General features: G+C 36.0%; 1 protein-coding gene across 7 annotated transcripts in view; it reads right to left on the bottom strand.

Moving 5' to 3' along the window:
• UNC13C (unc-13 homolog C) overlaps nucleotides 1-25,590 on the bottom strand; it is a 244,707-nt gene that overhangs the window by 120,231 nt on the left and 98,886 nt on the right. For all 7 annotated transcript variants that reach the window (XM_075160101.1, XM_075160104.1, XM_075160102.1 and 4 more), the window contains 4 exons: nucleotides 22,296-22,374; nucleotides 14,002-14,073; nucleotides 9,019-9,238; nucleotides 2,502-2,729 (listed from right to left, as the gene is read on the bottom strand). In XM_075160101.1, the coding sequence (XP_075016202.1) occupies nucleotides 2,502-2,729; nucleotides 9,019-9,238; nucleotides 14,002-14,073; nucleotides 22,296-22,374 (599 nt within the window). The remainder of the gene's footprint in view (nucleotides 1-2,501; nucleotides 2,730-9,018; nucleotides 9,239-14,001; nucleotides 14,074-22,295; nucleotides 22,375-25,590) is intronic.

Here is a 25,590-nt window from a genome sequence, read left to right as displayed (position 1 = left end):
TTGAAAGGACAGTTTAAATGTGTTTATTTTTTCAAAAATATCTGCTAGGTAGCATACTACTGACAACCACTTGTCATTACAGAAAAAGTCAGCAAATTTGACACACTTATCTTTTTGTAAGAGAAAAATGTGTTACTCATCTTTAAGTTTGACAACTCTTTTAACACTTTGCCAGGAGATAACCAGCAAACCTCTGTGCAGTACAGAGGATTTTCATGGTCACTCCCCATCTCATTACTAAGTATTGTAAGGACTGTAAAGAAGAATGACTTTGACTGTAGCAAATACCTTGCAACCTGGCTTGGGAAGTTTGGGGTAAAGGGTAAATGGAGAGCAAAACTCTGACTTTTTTGATTTTTTTTTTTTTTTTTTTTTTTAAATGGTTTGCCCCTAAGTTTCTTCACTTGGTGTGGGAATTCTCTCATGAAGAATCTTGCATTTGCTCTTCAGGGCATAGGCAGCAAACTGAAGAAAGTGTTTACTTGCATCTATTTGACACCTGTGAGGCCACACCCAGATGAAATATTGTTTCTGCACTTTGAAGTTCCCCAGTAAAAGAGACTGACAAACTGGAGAAAGTCCAATGGAGGGTTGCCAATTTGGCTGGGGGATTGAGGCACATGATATCTGAGAAAGGGCTAAGGGTGTTGGGTTTGCTTATCCTGGAGAAGAGGAAGGCTAAGAGGAGATCAAGCTGCAGTTCTCAACTACCTGAAGAGCAGTCACAGAGATGATGAGCTCCCGGATGAGCTCATCTATTTGAGTGTGTCCCTGCTCATTGTAGGGGGGTTGGACTAGATAACCTTTAAAGGTGCCTTCCAACCCAAACTATCCTATGATTCTATGAAGCTGGACTCTTCTCAAAGGCACACAGTGAAATAAGAAGATCTAACAGCTGCAAGCTGCAGCAAGAGAAATCCCAGCTGGATATAAGGAAAAGAGTTTTACAATGTGAGTAGTTAATAACTGAAACAGCTTGTCCACTAAGCAGGACAGGTTTTCCAGAGAGAATGTCGAATTCTCCATCCTTGGAGAGTTTCAATTCTAGTCTGGACAAAGCCCTGAGCAAATTAATCTAACTTTGAAGTTAGCCCTGCTTTTAGCAGAAGGTTTGAATATACTGTAGAAATCCCTTCCAACATCACTTCCTAAATTATTCTATGATTCATTTATTAGGTCATGATTCTGCAGAACTCAAGTCAGTATGAGTTTTACTTCTAAAGGAGAAGAACCAAGCCATTCAGCAATATAAGTGAGTTTTGTACCAACACTGGTAAAGTGATGTTTAGCCAGCAGATAGAGAGTCTGAAAACGTTTTCACATTTACTGAGTAACTTGCTAAAATAATAATGCCATCTAGCTGCTCAGGGTATCCTAGTCACTTATTTCATAAAGAAAAGAGTAGTAAAGGAGACTCCTGTATTTTTTTAACAGAGTGCATGTGTTTGATCTTACAGAGGATATATGGAAAATATCTTGTAAAATACGTTAGGAAAATCACCATATCTACAGGTGTGAAACATCAGGCACCAAGAACTGACTTAAACATACCTTTTATGAAAGTTGCTGTTAAGTAGCGAGAAAAATATGTGCATTACTTAAGTATACACTACTATTTATTTTAAAAATATAGTTTTTGTTTCACTCATTTTTATGAAAACTGACTCATAAGAGCTAAAAATAAATTCCTAAAGTTTATCTCCTTATCCCCCCCTAACAGGAATAATGCAAACCCTGGAGAAAGAGAAAATATTTAATTTACATTTGCTATCAGAAAAGGGCTTATTATTTTTCATTACATTAAAATGAAATTGAGGCTAATTTACATGTGAAATCTAGCCAAAGTCCTTTAATGTTTCACATCATTGCCTTTCAATTCTTTGGTCTTTCAGTTAAATCTCTATTTGTCTCTAATCCAATATCACATAAAGTCAGGTTGACCTGTGTAGTCAGCTGAGCTTTTATTTAGATTTTCTATGCTGAGATTTTAATTCAAAAACTGAAATGTCAAAGTCAGAGGACCTGGAAATCTTTGTGAGCAACCAGCTTAATGCAGTTGGAAGCAATCTTGAGTATGTTGCGGGTGCACAGGTTTCCCTGGCTCAGCGTCACTAGACTGGAGCACACCCTTAGACAAGCAACAAGAATGGATGATGAGTCTGGGGGTCTGGAATTGCAAGCTGCAGTGTTTTTAGCATTACAGTCATTAAAACATACAATTGTGAACTTTAACTCTTGCAACTGGCGGCAAAAAGTTCAGCACTAGCACAAGACCATTTACTTATCTTCCTTCCTAGAGCAGTGGAATATAAAGTAGATTTGCTAACAGCTGTAACTTAAAACTCTTCCAGTTAGCATGCTATAAATTCAACCATTTATAGATGCACCAAGTACGCAATTGAACACACAGTTCCAGCTCTAATTATAATAAATCTTATTTGAGAACCAGGGGACCAGAAAAGAAAGAGCTCTTAGAGCAAACAGTTCAGAAGAAAATTTACCTGTGATGGTTATTTTTGCCGACCATTTGGATGTTCCATCCAAAACACTTTGTTTTGCTGCTTTTGTATATTGTACAAAATCTTCTCTGGAAATACTAAACATTTCCTGGATCACTTCAAACACCTCTGGCCTATTTTTCTCTCTAATCTTCATTCTTTCCTTCATAGCACTAATAATATTCTGTGTTTTATCTTCTGCGCCATGCTTGGAACTTTTCTCAGCAGCCCCTGAAATGAGAGAAAAGGTCAATACTTTTATTAAAAAGTTGCTATCTTAGTTCTTTTTCTCCGCTAGAGTCTCCAGCCAATTCTTGGTACTGCAGTACTCAAAGGAGATAGGTGATTCATCTGGATAATATCAAGCCTCTTATATTTATTCTTTGTGATACCTAAAATTATCAATTGATTTAGTTTAACATGACAGGTTAATATTCAACTTCAATCACATGTGTTATACCTAGAAATATATATTGAGTCAGTACTATTCAGTACTGATCAGCACTGCGAAAACATCCGAACATGTAAGTAACTTTCCTTACATAATCAGCCATACCGATTCTTCCAGAAAGGTGTGTAGAAGTGTTCAGTATCTGGGTCTGTCTGCTCTGCCTTTTGCTTCTGTTACTAGCTAAACTTCAATAATGCATACGTGAATAATTCTTCAAATAATTTCTTAATTTTTTTTCTGAATCAGCATGATATAACAGTATTTTCATTCCTTTCTCTCTCTCCTGTTGGAGTAGGATGGTACAAGAAACCATACTTGGTTCATTAGGACAACCCCCCCCCAAATTAAGAGAAACAGTATTTAAACCAGGTAATGTTTCCACCTAATTTTTCAGATAATTTTTAGTTTGACAGTAAGGAGATTAATCTAGACTCCTGTTATGCTCTCCCACAGTGGAAACCTAATGAACAGTAGAAAGAAACAGGCATAGCAGCTTCAGATGCTTTCTTGACTGCTTGCAGATACATCTCAGTATTTGCTGATGCTGCCTGCACTCATGGAAAGTTTTTAATTCCTTCCTGGAATGGGGCGGGGGAGGGAAGGGAGGCGGGGGAAAGGGGGAGGGGGGAAAGGGAGGGGGGGGAAAGGGAGGGGGGGGAAAGGGGGGGGGGAAAGGGAGGGGGGGGAAAGGGGGGGGGAAAGGGAGGGGGGGGAAGGGAGGGGGGGGAAAGGGAGGGGGGGAAGGGAGGGGGGGGAAGGGAGGCGGGGGAAAGGGGGAGGGGGGAAAGGGAGGGGGGGGAAAGGGAGGGGGGGGAAAGGGGGGGGGAAAGGGAGGGGGGGGAAGGGAGGGGGGGGAAAGGGAGGGGGGGGAAGGGAGGGGGGGGAAGGGAGGGGGGGGAAGGGAGGGGGGGGAAGGGAGGGGGGGGAAGGGAGGGGGGGGAAAGGGAAGCGAAGTAAGTAATTATATGAGGATGGTAGAAGAGATCAAAGGATATTATCTGTGTGAGAATAACTTCTAGACTGCATTAACCTGCGGTGGTATGTCAGGTCTATACTATAAGTCCAGAAAACTATATAATAAGTCCAGAAAACAAAGAAAACGGGTGATTTGCTGATTTGTCTGGGACATCAAAACCACTACAGCTTTTACTGGTTTAAAAAAAAAAAAAAAAATTCATCTCAGTGAATTCTTACAGAACAAATATTTTATGCTTTGTTTTCTTTACTATTTTCATTGTATCTGAAGGTTTCTTAGTACACTGGAGGATGAAAAAAAGAGAGATACATATAGTAAAGTAGGAAGGCATAATGTCTTAAGATTAGAAAAGTGTGGTATGAGATACCAGATACCAGTGATTCCAGATTGTCAAAAGGCTGAATTATATGGCTTCTTCAAGATGTTTTCCATGGCTACTAAATCTTGAGAAATCCTGAAAATCTCTTGGTCTGTGTAGCTAATTTTTTTGAATGGGGAAGACCAAAGTTCTAGTGATAAAAGATTTTTCACACTGAAAAATTAGGAATTAGTAAAAAAAGAATTAAATGTTACCATGAAACCAAATACCAGTTAAAAGAATTCTCTAGTGATTTTATCACAAGAGAGATGATTGGTGAGCTGCCTGGAAAGCGTGACAAGTGGTTCTTGCAAGATGCAGGAAAGCAATATTTTTCATTTTCTCTTATTTTCTGCCCTTCCTTAAAAAGTACAGATACAACATCATAACCAAAAGATAAACCATGGACACAATCTGAATGGCAATAACGTATTCCTGTTGAAAACCTTGCTGATTTTGAGACAGTACAGATAAAATTGGAGTATGCGTTAAAATGCAACTTCCTTAAAGTTTTACTGAAAAATCAGCATAGCCTTCTATTTATACTAAATTATTTATTGCAGCTATTTTTACATCCTCTATCGGTGACAGTCTATCAACAGCTCTTTTCATGCAGTATTGATCAGGCTAATTAAGACAATATTGTAACTTATATTGCACAGGAAGTTAACAAGGCCCTGCTACCCTAGGGACTGATACAAACTCAACATGATTGAAATCAATTCTGATTTAATGTTGCACCTACTACTAGAAAGCGGTATCTTGTTGAAGATGAGAGGTCTAATGAATGTACTAGTGATTTTTTTAAAACCTAATTTAGAACAAGCTTAGATATTGACCTTAAAGATCTTGAGATGTTAATTCATTTCTACAGTCTACATTAGCAATCATTACATATAAAAAAAAACCTTGGAGGTCATATGTCCTAGTGATTATGAGATGGCCAAAAGGATGATTGTGATAAAAATAACCACAGTGAACCACATTAATTTCATTTTAGCATACTGTTAGCATCAGCTTTCTTAGAAGTAGAGATTTAACCAACTGCACTGGTCAATTCATTTTTTCAATGGGACGTTAAATATTTTTAACATAAATGAAACAAAGTACATGAACCTCATTGTCAAAGTAGTATAATATTCAAACTCACTGAACAATTAATCTGTTGCAAAAAATATGACAGGATCTCAAAAAGATTTGTGTACTAATGGAAAGATCAGGATCCCTTGGCTGTGTTAAATATTTTTTTATCTGCAGTTTCCCTACTAGAAGTTTACTCTTTCAAGACTCAGTTGTTCAATGTTTCCAAACTGTTTACACCACAGATGACTGCCAATCCTATTTATTTTTTGCAGGTTCTCTCTCAATCTTATAATTTATATATTTGTAAAAATTCTTCAAAGGCAATATGGTGCTCTGAACCGTTTGTTATGGTTTTTTTTGCGCTGGTGATATGGGCCAGGGAACCTCTGGGCTAAGTTTTTCATCAGAGAAGTGAGAAGGAAGATAAAAAGGATACTTTTACTCTCTATGTCTTTTGTAGCTTTTCAGTTTTAGCCAAGATTCAACTATTACAGGGATGGATACATCTCTCATGCCACCTGCATGGTTGTGGCACCCTGAAAAGCAGCTCAGCTCTTAGAAAGTTAGCAGCAGCTTAGTTCCTTGATAGTGGGAAGGGTGGAACAGGAAGAAGCGTGGTCAGCATGTAAATATCATGTGAAGGTGTTTCACCACATAGGGAAAGGATTACTAATTTTGAGTGGTAATAACAGCTCAGCCCTTCCATGGAGGCACGGCAACATAAACGCTTGGAATCAGCTCCTGTACTCTTGCTTGGAAGGAAGTGAACTGCGACCAAATTGGAGGTCATGCAAACAGAAATACAAAGGTATTACACTTGGGCCTAGCTGGCTTGAATGTTCTTTTCCAGTGTGTACAGTGACAAGAGATTTTGTCACTTTTAAGAAGCCTCAGAAAGAACAATCTCTCTAACCATCCTCTATTATGAGAAATCATGGACTAGATGAGGGTTGCAAGAAACTTATAACCCTGATATTGTCAGGGACATAATCTTGGATCTTGCTTTTCTCGCAATGCTTTTATAAATGAGCAGAAATAGCTTTAGTAAGAATTCCTGTTTGAACTGTGACTCTCTCAAATAGCAGAAATAGATTAAAATGCTATCCTCTATATATGCTTGTTCCCACAGGCATTTCAGGAAGTTTTTATTTTTCACTCTACAAACTTCTGCAGGAATGAGAACAGAAAGACTAAGCTGCTATTTTCTCTGATAAAAATGAATCCAAATCCTAAAGGTCAGGTCTAAATATTCTTAAAATCAGGGGTGATTGGATGTGAGGTATCTCTTTAGAATGCGCCATTGATCTATGATGTGCTGTACTTAACAGGGTGCACTACAGGACAGATGATCCATGAGACAGAAATAAATGCCCTTGCCATATCAAACTTCCAATGCAAAAAAACCCCCAAATCCCTCTAATGTAATTCAAAAACGGACTGAATGGCATGCAGTAACTAGGTTGGGAAGCCTGGTGGAATAGAGAAGGGTTTTCACAGATGTTTGGTGAGACAAGAAGAACCCAACTAACAGCAACAGAAAGGTTGCTCCAAACAGAAAGCCACAGTTACGATGCTCATAAACATTTGATCTTTGCAATATTTCATTACACTACTGTTAAAACAAGATGTCTTGTATGTGCCTCACTTATGGAGTCAATTAATCTCGATTTCTTAAATTAAAAATATTTCTGAAACAATGTGTTAGAACATGATATGCTAATTCTGTTAAATCCTCAGAAAGAAAATGTCCCCTTCTGATGGAGAAAGTTTCAGCTATGCTTTATTTCTAGACCGTTACGTATGTAATTATGATAGGGGAATTCCCACAATACTGTATAGAACGGTTGATAGTTATTTCTTTGCCACAGAATACAATCAGCATTTTCAGGGAGCAGCTGATTTGGAGTAGCTCCAAATTCAGCAATAGCCCAATTCCTTGAAGAATGTGCAGAGAGTAAGCTTCAATTAGATCCACTGCGATCCATACAGATTCGTTGCGAGGCCCTCCTACAAGATGAATCCCACATTCCATTTTGAGAATATCAGAATCAATTCAGTGGCCCTCCTCCGTCTTTTTTTCCTCCTGTACATAAATAGTGCTAAACAAGACGTGCATAAGGGAGAGATTAAATTTAGAAAAGCTATTTCTACTTCTGACTTCCTCCATCAACTTAATGAGCAGTTAGTTGGCAAGTGACTTGCTCATATCCTGTTGCCAGCAGAAGCTCATCATTCTTTAACTCATTTTTATGCCTCTAAGTCCAGGTAATATAAGCCACGTGACTCCCAGCAGAACTAGGGTGTCAAATGATTACCTAAAACAGAGAGATCAATGGGCTGATGTGCAATTAATTATTTTTAGCTAGTCTTAAAACGTAACTAGAATGAAGTGGGACAATTGGTCAGTAAGAGTGAACAGGAACTGACATTATGAAAGCATACCTTCTTTTGTTACTGTCCAGGTAACAGACGTTATTTGCACTTATTGAAAAAGCTATTCATAAGTATCTTTGTTACTTTATACACTTTTGAAAACTCAGCACCAATCATATTAATGCTGCACAATATACTTTTATAATATTTGATTTTCAAAGCAAACATTCTTTTCTCACTTGTGAAACTGTGTCAAAAGCTTAGCTGTCGAACACAGCCCAGTTTCAACCACAGTGTAGAATCACAATTAAGCACAGTTAAGCAGTTTGATTTAGAAATTTGTCATTGATTTATGCTCCATGGGGTCAGTTGCTCTGGGAAATTGTAATTAGTTCCTGAACCATATGAATCTTGAGAATCCATCCCTTGTGACAGCTCCTCACATAGAGAACACAGTGGGAAGAAAGGAAGACCTGACTGGAATATCTATGTACTTTTCCTAAATGTAAAAGCTAGGTAAACCCTCAGGAAGATATCAAGAGTGAACAATGAGGAGTTGTTCAGAGTTATAAAAGCTCCTTCCATTCCAAAATCAGAATATCAGAAAGTTTGCAGGTCTTGATTTTTTTATTGTTTAGAATCTTGTGTAGTAATTGTGTTGTAATTTAAGTATGGTTTAAATGCACCTCAGATATTTTTGGAGGAGAATGCATGGTGGCTGGAATCAATTTGGTCAATGAAAAAGCAAAGAAAAAGGTTGTTTCACCTTAATTCTAGTCCCAAAGGACTTCCTGACTGATATTTTTTTTCCCTTACACATACATGGTTTGGTATTTTGAAGGGACAAGATCCTATTTACTGTTTCATATTCTTGTCTATTCTACAGCATATTAATATGAATACAATAAGTATTAGGAATATTTTTTTAATCTTTGCTTTGACATTTCTTGTGTTCTGAGTTAAATAAAACAAAGAGGGTTTACGTCATGTAACAAATTGCTCTGGGTGTTGCCATAGGCAGTGGAAAGTAAATAATATACTGATGCTACCAAACATTATTTTGTAACTGACTAGCAACATTTGGCAAATTCCAAGGACAAAAGCAAAATTAACAGTAGGTATTTCATAAAGTTGCTGGCTAACTCCTCAGTCAATCAACATCAACATGCCTTCACTGATTTTTGATGATCTGGCCCTTCATTTCAAGAAATACCTATTGTACAGACAAAATCAAAAGGTGTGAAGTACTGCAAAGCTTTAGCTGTCAGGAAATACTCACTCTGCAAACAGTCAGCATTTAGGAGGTCTTGGCACTTCTCATGGCACTTGACACCACACTCGGTGCATCTCATGCCTTGTCTGGCTATGCCCCAAAGGAGACCTTCGCATTCATAACAGTATGTGGGAGTTGTAGCTGTCCAAACTTCAAAGTTATGAGGTGTAGTTGATGATATTGGATAGATCAAAGCCTGCAACGTCTTCTTGAAGACATGTATTTTCTGTTGGGTAAGAAAAAACATAATCAAGACTTCGGCTGAAGTTTTGTTTAATACAAGCAAACTGGAGCTAAAGTATATGTCATTACACTTACAATGTTACAAAATATCAGAATATACATAGAAATATGAACTAATTTGCAAAATACTGATTTACTCATTTTGCCTTGCACTTTGAAGACAAAAGAACCCTGGATGACTGTTTTGACTGATAACAGAAACAGGAGAGCTAAGTTGGAATCAGGTCAGTCAATTAACACAGAGTCCTATGTATTTTTTATGTTTTGAGGCAGAAGTAAAAAATTCACTAGTATTACATTCACTGATGCATTTTAAGTAACTACCTAACACATTACTTCTGAATATTTAAATACTTCCTACAGGAACTTAGACACACTGCACAAAATGTACTTTGATTATATACAGCACTATCCTTTAATACTTTGTGTCTATATAACCTCCTCAACAAATAAAAGCGGGCCAATTTTATGGTTCCCTTTTGTCTGTATTCCTATAATAGCATACTCACTACTTTCTTTTTAAGAACCAAGATGATTTTTACATATAAACAAGCATGTTCCATACTCTCAAAAATCCACACCCATTTATTGGACTAGCTCTAGACCTTTTCCCTTATAAATGAATAAGTTGTTTCTTTTAGAAAGAAGAAACCATATTAAACAGTGGGAAGTGGGATATTTCTGAAAGTCTGTCTGTCCTGCCATCTCTTCATCTTCTGTGCATATAATGCAAGGTAGCTGTAATGCTGGCTGTGTAGCTGTAGCAAACTGGGGAACAACATTTTGGAATTTGTGTGTTTTGTCCATATGAGCTTTAACATCACTGCCACAGTTCTGATAGCACAGAAGGCAAGGCTAACTTATTCAGTTAATTTTAACATTCAGCTGTGGTAAGTATATGCCCAATGCAAGATATTAGCCTCTCTAACAGCACGCTGACATGCTCTTGATTTTACATATCTGCATCTCCACTCAAACATGTGAGCTATTCTGCTAATAATAAATAGTCTGATAAAAACAAAATATTTTTTGTGTGCATATCTGAATAATGTTGCACAATCAGAGCCACCAATTAAAGGACTTTTGCTATCACAGGAAAACCATTACCATGTAGCCATAAATCTACTCATTCATAGGTTCAAGCACTACAAATAACACAAAAAATGTTAAGCAGCTTAGCCTGCAGTAGCTCTTATTGAAGTTCATAGTTACATGCTAAAAACAACATCTGTCCTGTGAAGTCTGGCCAAACAAATGTGGTCAGATATTTCATGGACATTTGAACCTAGCACCTCTGAGAACACTGTAGAACTGAACTAAGAAAAGAAGGTGATATAGCAGAAATGACTAAAACAAATATTGAATTGCTCTCCGGGGTGCTTTCTTAGCCTATCCATGACAATCGGCCATCTAGTAACTTGCCTGAAAGCAAGCAAAGGTCTGCAGACCTTGGTTTGGCAGACCCTAAGAGGGACTGGGCTAGTCATGGCCACCTAACTTGGCAAACTTCATCTTTGTGCATTTATCCATCCTCTGCCTCCCATGTCACAGCTTACCAGCTACAGGGATCAGAAAGAAAACTTCAAAAACAACCTAAAGTGAATTTATGCAGCTTGTTGAGGCATCCTGTTTCTCAGAAACCACCAGGTCTTTGAAGATTCCTTTGCAGGTTACACTCTCGCACTCCTGAACTCTAGTAGGATCAGTACAAATCCTGCCCTTTCACCCTTTCAGCTTCACTATTTTTTCACAGTATAAATAATTTTAGAATTTTGCCAGTAACTTATCTATTTCTGAAATGGCAGTAGGTAATGAAATGGCACAGCTCAACAGGCCTTGAAATAAACATCTGAGGGTAAATGAAGTTTTCAGCTGAAAGACATAATTTGTAGATTGTTTTGCTGCTGAACATGATCTTTCCCCTGTTGTTAATAAAGCAAACTACAATCGTAAAGGAGAATTTTATTTATCTTACTGTCTAGAGGCTTTCATTCCCAATACTCTTCTCTGTTTAAATGTATCTATTATATGCATTCACTAAGCTCTGGGCATGGCAACATTTAGCACTGTTAATATATAGGAGGATTATTTAGTTATCTGCTTATCCTCCAAAGTGAGGTTTATTTCTGTCATATACTACTTGAGATACTTTTTCAATGTCATTGATGTATTATTTTCACAAACTTGCAGCTCTGTCTCTTTGTTCAGCAAAGCAATTAAATGAATGCTGAAAGCGTATGTTTAAGTGTCACTGAAGTTAATACTTTGACACTGCTTAAAATGTCTTTGGATCAGTGCCTGGGAACATACAAACTCACTGTGTCATGAATGTGTTATACCAGAGGGATAACAATGTTGGGTGGCAAAGCTCAAAGCATTTAACCTCAGGTTTTAATTTTTGGAGTAAGTGGCATCTGATTTTTAATAAAAGGCATTAGTTCAAAGAATTTCCATACTGAATCTAATCAGCCAAATAACCTGCTTCCATCAGAGTCACTAATATTCCCTCCAGAAAAAGTTGAGGGAGAGTAAAACCCAGAAAAGCCTTAATCAGAGGAATAACTTGCCTAAAGGGGATTTTCTTCCTTAACTCTCATCGGTGACTGCACTTCTTCATCTGGTTTTGTGGAGAGTATCTGGAGAATTCTTTTATGCCTGAAAATGTCTGTTCTTTTTGTTTTCAAATCTTGTTCTACTCAGTTTTGATGATGCCTCAGGACTGGCTACTTACAGACCAAGTAGAAAAGTATTACCTTTCACTTGTTTTAAATATCTTGCAAGTGGTTTTACTGGCTGTACCATTATCTTTATCCTCAAAAGGGTAACCACTTCCCTTTAGTATGTTTAGTGATGGCTGGCATAAGACAGGCTCCTCTTATTCACCTCTTCTCTGAATTAGCTTTTTACATTTTCTCATCAAATGAACTTTTATGTATCTAAATGATATTTGTTGTCTGCCTTTGGACTTATGTTTTCATTTAAAGATTTCTAAAGAAATATCTATTTCTGGTACACAATTTTTCATATGGCCTGGTTCAAATGGAGGCCAAAGAGTATAATGGCATAAAAATACATTCAACTTATCTTTCCCTTTCCATTTCTCCTGAACTGTAGCTCATTAGTTTCTCCTGATTGACAGCAAGCATTGGAGAACTGTTTGCATTGAGCTGTGTACTGGGATTTGCTGCCTTCTTTTTTCCTCCTGAATAGTACCACTTCAGTCAGAATCTATAAGTGCAGTCTAAATTATTCTTTCTTGTCCTGCATTTGTTGGCAATTAATATTATCTCCAAAACTTGCACCTTTAGCCCTCCAAAGTCACAGCCTGGTAGCTTTTGCATGAGGGGAGGCATGTAAACGAATAGTTGAACCTGTATTTATTGTCATAAAAGGTAGTAATACTTATAAATGGTTTTATTTGTTTGTTTAGTAGACATCTTCTAGTAAAACATATGGAGTATCTTAGGGTCTTTTACTGAACTTAGATATTTTTGTAGCAGCTATAACATAGATGGAAAAAGTCTTTATTTTGCACCAATTGCATGGCATAAGTTTGTTCTCTATAATTTTCCCTCAGCCTTGAACTTCTTTTTAAGATTCCATAGTTCTCCTTCATTCTATCAACCTTTGTTGCTATTTTGAGGTAGCAGAACAAAATAACTACTGCTCCTACTGAAAGATCATTTAAAACACCAGCTGTTTCCTACCTCATCAATCCATCCCTGAGCGCTACCAAATTGTTCCTTTATGATTACCATATAAGCATAGAAATTCACAATAAATCAGAGAAGAGTGATGGATGTGTGTACACTTGTGCTATGGGTTTCAGTTCCCAGAATATCAGTCAACATATTCTGCTCTTCCATTCTTCTACTATGGAGCTTAACAACAGCATAAAAAAAATTCAACACTTCCTTTTTTTTCAATGTAGGATATATTCTAGAAGGCTATGTTTGCACTAGCAATTTAAGGAACACAAAAGGGGCTTTTATTCCTTCAAATTAGTCCTTTTGCTTAGTTCAGCCATGTAAGTCTGCTTGCGTCATACTTTAAGTATTCCTGAAGAAAACGGCACCTGTTGTGTTTTTGTTTAAAATAAATTTCTTTTGCAAAATGTAAGTGAAGTCAATAATGGAAAACCACAACACACAGGTTTTACTAGCTATGAGAATATGATTTTTCAAAAGATTTTCCTGGTCACTTCTTGTACAAATTAAATATTTCTTCATCTAGAATCACATGTATTATTAGCAGGAGTTACATCATCAAAGGAGTTACATTACAGGAGTTACAAAATCAAATAATGTCCCAGCCACCTATAAGGACTGGGAAAAGAATAATAATCACACAGAAACCTTCTTGCAGAGTCCTGTCATTCTTATTGTACTCATGGTGTGATGAAGAGAGACAGATGCTGAAAGACTGTAGGTAAAGCATGGTGCAGCTGGATAATTTAAAATAAAAGGTTTCCCCAAGTAACTAGTTTGTAAAGCAAAGGTTTCTTGCTTATTCTCTTCTGACTGTCATGGATGTCAGTCAGCAGAAGCAAACCTGGTCTTGTCACTGTGGATCAGGCAGCAAATTCTGCTCAAGATCCCTGAAACTTCCTATCAAAATAAACGGAATGCTTATACACTCAGTTTTATCCAGTTTGGAGTATCTAAAACTGAAATAATTTCTAAAGAGCTCTGAACAAAAATTTCTCTATTATTTAAATGATTTAAACCTGCCATTGAAAACACTTACCATTTCATCATTGTTTATGGAGGTCCGGGTGAGCATGGCCGTGGAAATACCAGATTTTCGAGCTGCAAGTGTCTGTTTAAAGCAAATGCAAAACTGTTAAAAATTATACTAGTAACTCCAATTGTTGAATCTAATGGAAGGCAAGTTGTACTTGATTATGCTATTGGATTTAAGCAAAAGTGTAGGAGTTACAAAAACTTTTAGTTAATGTTTGCAGCACACAACTTTTCAGGTTTCAGTACGTAATGCAAGCACACTTTCCATCATCATTACTGTTTCTTTCAGCAGTGCCTAGCTGAGCTGCCATTTCTAATATAAAACCTGTTATTCAGAGGTTTATGATTCAGTTTTTTTAAACCACAGGCTGTCACTGTTTTTCTGCTTTGCCAACCAAATTAATGTGGTACAAAGATAGGCATCCTGCCCTAATTTGGAAGCTGTCTGTGCCTGCAGCAACATGGGAGATCATTTTGCAATAGTCTTACGGTTCAAGTTGTCAGTGTGGATGATTTTTCATAACTCACTGAGCATTTTTAAACTGTGTATATGTATATAAAATGCTACTTGTCTTAAATAAAAAGTCTTTGGGGAACCTAAAAGTAATTTTTTCCTTAAAGACAATGTTTATTTAATACTATGAATAACTATATGGAGAAATACTCTGGTTCTTGAAGGGAGAAGAAATGCTGGAACTCTGTCTCAGTCTGTCCTCTTTTGCCCACATGATGTTAAGGGTATATGAACACCTCCCAGTTCTGAAGACTACGTCCTTGGTTGTAAAGAAAATCTCATTTTCTCTAGTATAGTACACACAAAGGCACTCAAAGTATTTTTAACATGCAATAAACAAGGAAATTTTATTTTCCTTACTGCAATATCCCTGTAATTTAAATGGGTCCTTGAGAATTAATTAGAGAGTATAATGATCAGAAAAGACCCTGGGGAAACGAGTTCCGTGTGTTTTCCAAATAATATTTCAACTCTGAATATCACTTCTGCTATCAGTAGTCCTTTTGGCCTGACAGAAACAGATAAGATTTATTCTACTGTACAAAATATTAGCACTGCTATATTGCTGTATTTTACCTGCAAAATTGGGCTCATGCATCCTTCCCCCTATTCTAAATCATTCCAAGTATGCCTGTATACTTGTGCTTTATCTCTGTTCCGTAATCCAGCATCTGCTTTGTCATACATTGCTGCCCTGAGTGTCTAGCAGTGTGAGGATGATCAATTATACCACCCATTAACCATAAGTCTGTCGTTGCCTTTGTTGTGAGGATGCAGATTTTCACCTTACTGTGAACTAGGTCTTCTGTAGTCCACCATTATAGAGCTATTACAGCAAAAGTTTCAATGATATTTTGCATATGACATTCTTATTTTTGTGAAATACATATTAGGTCAGAAGCAATTTAGGCTTACATCAGCAGAGGAACAGCATCATTAATCTTTGGATGGAGACACAATTCCAATTTCTTCCCATTTTATAATTTTAAACACTGACATAATTTAAATGGATTTTTTTTAACGTAGAGATATTAAGACTTTTAATTTTAAATGTTTACTTTCCCCTGATAACATACCCTTTCAATTTCCAATAAGTTTCCCTTGATAATAATTAAACTTGCAGAGAGACAGAAGATTATTAATCTTGTGAAACCAATTATAGGGTAAGAAGTCATCCTTGGCACAGAAATATTTGATTTGATTCATCACTGTCCTATTACACTTAATATGGGATGCAAAGAACCCGTCTTCTTTTTTCTTTTAAACTCTCAGCAGTTTACCAAGCCTATACCATTAATGCCATTAATTTGCCATCAGTTTTCTTATTAATAAGTAAATAATTCTGTTTGCTTCTCTGTGACCATCTTTTCCTTCTATTTCTGTGAATATGGGAAATTACATTGGTGTGTGCAAGTGAGATTGACAAAGTGACAGGAAAGATTAAACAGAGCCCAGGCTTTGTTTTTTCAAACTTTTTGTGACAAAACTTAATGCTAGAGGACCCACACATCAAAGTGAGAAATGTCAAGCAAAAGTGCATTGGGAACATTAAGAAGAAAAGAAATAATTTTCATCATCAGTAGAGTTTTAGGTTTAAAAAGATTCATTTTAAAATCACCCAGCTTCTGATCGCTCTTGAAGCATAGGTTTCTTCTCAAAGTCTTGGAAAGTAGCCATTTACATTTACTAGCCTGCTGTATGTTAGTTTTATAGTTTTGACCTCTTATCTTCATGTCCCTTATACTTAGAAATTGATTTGATCCTTTTAGGTCTAAAATACACAATCCTAGCCATTCCAGGCTATAGAGCAATGTGGACTACTTGTCAGGACAGGAATACAAAGGACATAATAACATTAACCTTGAATACAGGGGAGTGAATGATACTGTGTTCTGTCCTCCAGCAATATATCAGTCAAAGTACCGGAGCCAGCAGGAGAACTGCAGTTTCATGCATTCAGTATAAATCAATAAACAGATACTATTTCCTGTGAGAAAACAGGAAAGTAGGGAAGCAATTTTGACCCTGTCATGTGTCCTTGAGGCCCAATTCTTCCAAGGGTTAGTCCTGGAATCATGTTGCTTAACCATTCTGCTCCTTAATCAGAAATGTGTTTAAAATCATAGTACACTGTCCTATATAAAGTAACAAAGTCTAATAGGAAACAGATAATTAGGCTTGTTCTTAATAAAGTGCTTGTCATGTTGGAAGGATAATAGAAGAAAGCGATATCTAGAGGGATTTGTGATAAACCAGTAAAGTTAACAGTCATTATGGATTAAATTTACACGGATTTTAGTGAAAAAACTCACAAGGATTATTTCCATTTATGTACCACTGTCAGAATAAACTGCATCTTCAAAAGAAACCCATAAATAAAATGTTTCTGTTCTGAAATACTGTAATTGGTGATAGATCAATAGTTTGAAGCACTGAACAAACACAGAACAGTGTCTGTTCTTAAGGATGGAATGAAGCAAGGAGGAGTATTTTGGAAAGAGGAAGGGAAAAATGCTGCCAGACTCATTTATGGGAAACAAGGTGACAGGTTATGAATGTAGCAAGAAAACTTTTCCCCATACTGCCCTTCTGTTTTTAAATAGTAGCAAGGAAGAAAGGTAAGTGCAGCTCATCAGGTGGAGCCTCCAGGAAGGAAGTCCGAATTGCCAGAGCAGCAAACGAACAGGGTGAGCAACAGGAACCTGAAGCCCTTCACCACTCTCCGTTAACAGGACACAAGACTTGTTCAGCAGTTTACACTTGCTTACCCTCTCAAACTGACTTTCAGGTACTACCTCATGTCTTTCCTTATGTGAGAATTTGACCTGCAGAGTGTAAAGACCTCTATGTAGGTACTATTGTATCATGAACATATGAACAAATTTATTAAAAAAAGAGAAGATGATAAAGCAGAACATCTATTTAATTTTTAAATAAATTTTCCAAATCCCTCATACAGAATTTAAAATAACTTAGTCTCCTTTGTGCTCAAGTCCTTTTAGACCCCTAATAACTTCTATCTACACTATCTTTTATATTACCTCCAAATTTGCCTCAGCAGCTTAAATAAATAAATTAATATAATTAGAAGTCATTCTAGCAAAAACATTGAAAAGTAGTAACCATAAGTAAAAGAGAATTAAATTCAAGCTACAATTAAATGTTAAATGAAAAATTGTGTGGGTGAAACAAGAGCCACCTGCCATGATGAAATAAAAGAAAGCTGTGTTTTGAGCAGCTAAAGTAGCAGGGAGGAAGAAGCAGTCAAGCTAACATTTTGCAACTGTTCATGAATGCTGGCTGTGCCATGCAATACTCATTCCTCCGTTTTTACAGAGGGTTTCTGTTTTCCTGATCATCTTTTCCTTCACAAATTTTTTCATTAAAAGAATCTATAGACTGCTATCACCAGGAAAAAAAAAAGTTGAAGACAAAATATTTGTTACCACTTTACAAATACTCTTGTATTTTTAATGCAATGTAAAAGTTACCCACTAGAGGTGAATCTGACAAAAAATATTGTTTTCAGCATTTAAAAGCTGCATGATTTCAGGACTGTTTCTTTTTGAGCAACTACAGGTAATTTATCACTCTAGGGATCTCAACTTTATTATTTTGAAAGACAGATTTGTACTCTGTTGCTTGGGGCAAGGGGAAGAAGGAAGAAAGGAAAACTCAAAAGGAAACAAGCTATTGTCTGAAATTATTTACCCCCTTCCCATAATTTTTCTATTAAAAACCTTGATGTCTGATCCTGAAATGTTCAACAGAACTGCAGTATTAAGCCCAGAAAACAGATTTAGAAAGGAAATGGCAACTCAGCTTAACTACACAATCATTACTACACTGTAATACATTTACTTTTTCTTCATATTTGTTTTCATAGCACAGACTCAAGAGCATGCCCCATCTAGCCTCTGAGATCATTCTGAATATCAGGGTTAGTCAGAAATGGCATGGAAAACAACAAAAACAAATAAGTTCATCAATAATTTCTTAATTTCCCCACAACTAATTCTTAATTCCTGAAACACACAGGTGTGAAATAAAGGAATGTAATCATATTATTATGTTTTCCATTTAGTAGAATTTAAAAAACCCCCACAAATATACAAATACTGTTTGATTATTTTTATGGTTTATCTATTTAATGTATGAATATTAAAATATTTAATCCAATGTGTCTATTAATGATTAAAAGAGTTAATAAAATGGACTGCAAATAGCAGATTTAATGTAAAATATTCCAGATATTTAGCTTTTATCTAATGATTACTCTGACAACGTACAAAAACTGAGAATGTGGCAGCTGCAATTTACATGAATGTCTTCAATCTTAAGAGTTAAAACTACCATAATTAAGTTCTAGCCTCTATAAACGCTTTTGTTGTGGAGACACTTAGATAAAAAGAAGTATCAGTGGATTATTCTTTCAGGTGAAATGGGCAGTTGTTTCAGCTGGTGTATTCACTTCAACAGTATGAACCAAGCAGTCCGTTTTACAACAGCAGCAAGGATTCACAAATTATTCCTGCGTTCTTATAATCAAATGATAAAGCTAAGTAATAATACATTCTTGAATGATCAAAAGAGGAAATTTGCCTGATTACAGTGATTGTACAGTATAAAGTGACCTTTAAATCAAATGAAACCAGGAATTTTCTAGAGTTTTCATAACATTTGAAATGATGACTTGCGTTAACAGAAGCAAAGACTAAAGCATAGTGAGACGGAAAAACAGAGCTAGCTGCCTTTGCCTATGACTGGGCAGATCACCGCACCTATTTGGCCATCATGATTAAGCACTTCTAACCTCCACTGTAACTATTGCTATTCCTCTTCCTCGTTGTAGTCCCACCTCAAATAAAAGCTCTAAATCACACAGAAAAGAGAACAGGTTTGTTTAAAAGTAGAAGTTACAGCGATTACATCAGCAAGTGCACTCGAGCCTTTTCTCTGGCTCCACATTAAACAGAGGTCTGTTCAAGCTCTCTGTATTGTTATTCAAACAGCTCTCTTTATTGTTACTCCACTTGAATGATCACTTCTCCTTTCATTGCCTTTCCCTCCTATACAGATATATTCTGCTAGAACTCTAATAATGACCCACAGTGAAACTCATGACTGCAGCAAAGAGAACAGTTCCTGTAGGTGGATTTTGACTGCCTTAACTTCTCTAATGACTCAATCCAAAATAAGCAGGGAAAGAAGAGAGTCCCAGTGCACTAGTGAAAAAACTTATCTCAGAGATTTAGGAGAAAGAGAATCAGTAAAGCTGCTGTTGAAAACTGGATTTTTCAAAATGTGAATTTATGGAAACAAATGGGAGTCAAAGATATAATTTTAAGATGTACATAATTTTGAAACCTTATATTGAGATACCATGCTGAAAGCATGAAAACTAATGCAGAGAAACTGGAAGTGCAAAGGGACTAGGAAAATAAGGAGGGACCTTTACAAGTGCCAAAGTTGGTGGAAAAAGAAAATATTTCCATGAGTCTTTAATTTAGTTATTAGAAAAAATGACACCATAGTACCTAAGGCGTCTTTATTTGCTTTGGGAAATTCACCTTTTACAAGAGAGATCAAAGAATTTAGTTTATTGATACAAGAGGATTTAAAAGTAGGGAACACTTTCAACTTCTCTTTATCTAGGTATCTAAGGCTGTTCAGTTCCACAGGGGAAGCATCATGATTGAGTCCTAAACAATCTGCTTGTATCATTAGAAAGGATATTTGGAATACATAGATAACTTTTTAACATAAACTTTTTCTAATATTTTTGGCATATATAATGCACAGGACAAGACATTCACATAAGACACAACTTCACTCAGGATTAAATTCTTAGTCATAAAATAGTTTTTCTATTTTCCAATAAAAGGTCAGCATAAAATGACATTCATGAAATCCCCAAGAGTTACTATGAACATTTTAGAACATTTATCAGTATAAAAGCACTTACCATAGCCTGAAAAATCCAGCCGAGATAAGAAAGAAATTATAAAGAATGTTAACAATTTGTCAGATTTATTGCAACAAAAATAAAGATATCAAATGATATCTATTTCAGTCAGTATCAAAAAAGTCTAGCACTCATTTCTAGCAATATTATTTCTATATTTCTGAAACCATCATATAAGTAAACACGAAAAAGATCATTTACAATGTATCAGATCTTACAAGGACTTGAGAATTAAGTTACTGATTTAAATGAGGTATTTTGGAATCAACATATAAGCTCAGAGCTCCCAAGAGATTGCTTAAAATGCACATACCTTCAAACACAAATAATTTTTCAAAGATTAAGATGACCTACATTAAGTCTGAAATAAATTGGTAAAATTGTTTTAGGTTTACAGCTGCAGAACTGAACTGTAATATAATTTACTATTTTAAAGAAGTATATAGTTAACGAACATATAGTTAAGAGCTATACTGTAAGTCCATAATGATTAAATTCCAGAATAAATTTCAGTTTTAAAACTCTGTAACTTCCGCTTATTAAAGGCAGAATTCCTTCAAGAGGAGTTATGCTTCAATGACTGGACAGCAAAGTAGTAATCGTTACATAGTAATCATTGACACAATAGAATAATATAATGAAAGTTTAATTCCACCATTCAAAACGTGAATTTTCTTTTTTGTTTCACTTTGATAATTATTATGTTTTTCAAAGTGAATAATTAAGATTCTGATGTCTTAACTCGTTCTGAGCAACACCTTCTATAAACAGTTCCAACAATTAAGAATAAAGCAAAGTGCTATTTAATATGCATAAATTATCATAATGTGGCTGTAAATTATACTCATGTGTAATACAACTTACAGTGGAGTGGCTACTGTCAAAAAGATGGTTTCAATGAATGCAGGCCCTACTATGTCATAAATTGCAACTTTTCATTGATTTCAGAAGCAATTCTACTCTAAAATGGTTGCTGCGCTTTCTCTTCGTGAGCCTTCAGATAGTACAGTATATCACTGTAGAGTAACTGAACAGAGTAGCTGAGAACACATTGAACAATAATTTGGCAAAGACTGATCTTTTAAAGAGAACTATAGTAATAATTTACTTTGGCTGACTCCCTTTCTTTACAATGAGAAATTGGTTTGGGGGCTCACCACCACCAGAGACTGAATATGTATTTTATTGAATTATGAATTCTATACTTCAGGAAAAGAAAAAGAGAAATGTGAATGGCACTTAAAATTCTTCAGAGCAGAGAGATTCTACTTAATCTTGTTTAGACTGGAAGTCAGAATAAATCTCAAAGGAACTGCCATTCTTTTCACCTTTCTGAAATTTATTTGCCTAGATTATTATTGTCTAAAATGACTGCTAAAATAATATAACTCATCTTGTACCAGAAGTATGCATAAATCTTTAAAACATTCATACTGAAACAGGGTTGCTTTTTAAAAGGAACTTTCTTCCTCTTTCAGTATCATAATAAATCAAGTCAATCGGTATCCTGAGCACTCAATAACAGCTGTCTTTGTAAGCTAATTCAACATGAAATTGAATAGTTTATTATTGTATGAAATGCACATTACTTGATTCCACAAGTCATATCTAAATATTCAATGAGATATTCAGACTTATCTAGTACATTATAACAACTGCATCATTGACTTTTACTGGCCTCAATCCATTCCCTCAATTTATCTTTTTTTCCCATAAAACAATTGTTGAACTATCATTCACATGCACAATAGTAATTACAAGAAAGATCTAGACAACTGACAAATCAATCAACAGTTTCACGGCATCAGGAGTTACTTACCACATCTCGAACAATGGGAAAAGATTTCTTTCTACGCAGGTCTGGCATGCTATCAATTCCATATAGCCCCCGGCCAGCACTGTAGGATATGAAAAGGCAAAGAAAATAAAAACCTGGAACTTACAGTTTGCATCCTTAAGAACTGCTTATAATATCTGTATTTACAGTTAAAATCAAAATTAGCAGTTATCAGCAAAAGAAGGTAAGTGTTCTAATTCTTATGAAAAATTAACAAGAATGTTCATGGCTGACTTTTTCTTCTGGCATTCAGACAAAGCAAAGAGTAGCTGAAAGGTTGCTTAAGACCTCCTAAAACATTTTACCATGGATTAGAAGTTATAACAGTAGCTTTCCATCAAAAGGACTTGTATATCTGCTAGTTGAGATGGAGCCAAACATTATATCATTGCTGTCATAAATTTGATACAAAGAGTAAAATATCTAACTAAATACATAATCACTTCTCTCATATGAGTCCATGTGAATGTGGAAAGCAGAACTTGTCACATTTTAAGATAATTCCATGGTGACCATCATTATTTTCTCTTGCCTGGTTTAAGCTTTTTCATTAAGCACACATTTAAACCCCATATTAGATACCACATAAAACTTGGAAAAAACAGCAAAGAACAACTTGGAGCCACTTCAAAGAATAAAAGGCTGACACACCAATAGGATTTAAAAGAATACATACTGATCCAGTAACACTATGCCTCATTCTCCCTGACTCTTCAGAATAGGTAATACAGGTGGTATCCTCTTGCTTTTTTTTTTTCACGGTGGATGTTGTAAGATTGCTATATACCTTGTCAGATCTAATTCAGAGATACTTTGAGATTCTCAGAGAAGCTGGGATACCATATTTTTCAAGACCCAACATTTTCCCCTCCATGCTCCTCTGTTTGGCACTGTCTCAAATACCCTTTTCAGTTGCTCTTATATTTCTATCACTCCATCTCTATGTATAAAAAAAAGTACATGTCACAGCAAACAGTTTCTCATCTGAAAGCCCTCACTTTATTTATACACATCACAATTATTGGGTGAAGAGAGATTTAACTGAAATTAGTGACAGAATTTTCACTTCTTTCCAAAGGGTCTATACTTTGTCCCAAATACTCCTCTGCTGACTTGAGGATTACAACCTCTCGCCACTAGTAGAGTTGACAAATTCCATATTTATTTAGGCCAAGACTCTGGCTGATGATTCCTGTTGGATATAGATGTTACAGTTCCACAGCTGCAGCTAAATCTAAAAGGAATTATGAATCAGAGACCTCAGCTGCCACAATTTACAGCCTGGCATATTGATATAAACTGAAATCAACGCTGGATTATGCTAATATGCCAGACTGTAAGCAGTTCAGGGACAGACATATCCCTCTACTCTGATACCTCCACTGCTAATATCTTCAATGTGAATCAACGCAAGCCAACAGAACTCATAAATCAGAACTCCAAATGATTTAAGAGAAGTGAAATACATTAATAGGTGTTACAAAAAAGGACACCAACCCTGGTTTAAGCAATCTCTGAATTACAAACTATTAGAAGACTAGAAGGCTAGGAGAGTACCCTAAGGAAATATCATTTTATGCTATGCTTGCTCTTTTCTGACAATTTCCTAGGTATCTGGCTTTTGGCCACCGCCAGGAGCAGCATGATGCTGGGCTAGGTGGACCTTTGGTCAGACTCTGTATCACTGGAGGTTTTTTGGGGTTTGATTTTTTTTTTTTTGTTGATTTGTTGTTGTTGGGGTTTTTTGTTTGTTTGGTTTTTTTTGTTTGTTTGTTTTTAAGGCAAAGCCTACAATAATTTTTATCTCTCACTTGGAATAAAATGGGGCTCTAATTGGTCCCCTTACTATTCCACAGGCTTCTGGAAGAAATGGACACAGCAATAGACTAGCAGTATTTATTTCCATGCTTTACTTTCAACAGATGCAGAGCAGCAAATTTACTTTCTTGGAGTGTGCTTGATAGGGGACTTGAAAAGTTCAGCTTGGGTGAAGCTTAACTGAACTAAAATCAGAGGAGAGGAAAGGTAAAACAGCATAATGGTATCTATATTGTTGGAGGTATTTGTTCAACTTCTGTTCAATAATTCCCATACTTTGAAGTACTACTCTCCCATACTTTCATACTACTTTTAGCAGTATCAGTACTATGGACAGGTCCAGCTTCTATTCTGCAGAGAAATGGGAGTGTTTTCTTGCCCAAAGTCCTGTCTCCAAGACATGTGAGACACAAGCACAGTTACACCATAAGAGAGTGATGAAATGAATAGAACAAATCTGGGCTAATAGACTACTTAGTGGGCAGCTGTCCAAGTAGAATAAATTGCAAAAGGAATTTAAGAAGCTACCCTTAAGGTCAAAGAGTACTTTTACATAGCACAGGACAAATCTCTAAGATGGAATCAAAAATAGACTTACAAAATCAGAAGGTGGAAACAAATATTTTGGGCAAAACTAACAGGTATTGTGGTGTGGGTTACACTGAAATCTGTGCTTTGGATGCAGAGGTCAATTAGCATCAAGGAACTGTTAAAGCTAATACTAGAAATAATGAGTCAGAAAATACTGCTGCACACTTCAGTCCCGCAGACTGTGAAGCACTCATCACAGCCACCAAATATTAAAGCTCAAAAGTAAGTTAGATGTTATACATTGAGAGCTGTTGATACACAGATAAATCCCACAGAGCGAACAAAGCCCGTTTCTCGTACCTTGTAATAAACAAAGACACTCTGAACACTGTTTCTCACATAGCTTTTAAAAGATTAAATATAATGTTCAGGATCATCTACACATTCATTTAATCTTGTAGTTCAACATACCTGCAAAGACCTTGATAAAGGTCTCCTAATATTTACACTGATATACACAAGATTCAATCCCCAAAATTGATGGGTTTAACTTTTAAAAAGTTAAAGAGTCAATAATCTTTTTCCACAAATTCAAATAGGACTGAGATTAAATTCTAAAAGCCCCATGCTCAGCCCTCCCAACACCATCAACCACTTAGACTTCAGAGAGCTTTCCTCTATCTTAATAACTTAGTATTATTTTTCATATGGTGCCAAAGTTAGATGATGAAAATGCAATGCTTTTTTTTCCCAAATAAATTATAACTATTAAAGTTTTTCCATAAATTTAATCTCTTTTCCCATCAGTTAAAAAAAAAAAAAAAAAATCACATTTCACTATCATATCACAAAGCACTAGTTTCACATAGCCGGTAGGGGTAAAGCTGGTAGGAGAGTAAATTTTATTTCCTAGTAGAACTTCTGAGCT

This window comes from Calonectris borealis, chromosome 11 (assembly GCF_964195595.1).
Source record: "Calonectris borealis chromosome 11, bCalBor7.hap1.2, whole genome shotgun sequence".
NCBI classification, from domain to species: Eukaryota; Metazoa; Chordata; class Aves; order Procellariiformes; family Procellariidae; genus Calonectris; species Calonectris borealis.
Note: the sequence above shows the minus strand (reverse complement) of the source record. Positions and strands in the feature narration are given on the sequence as shown.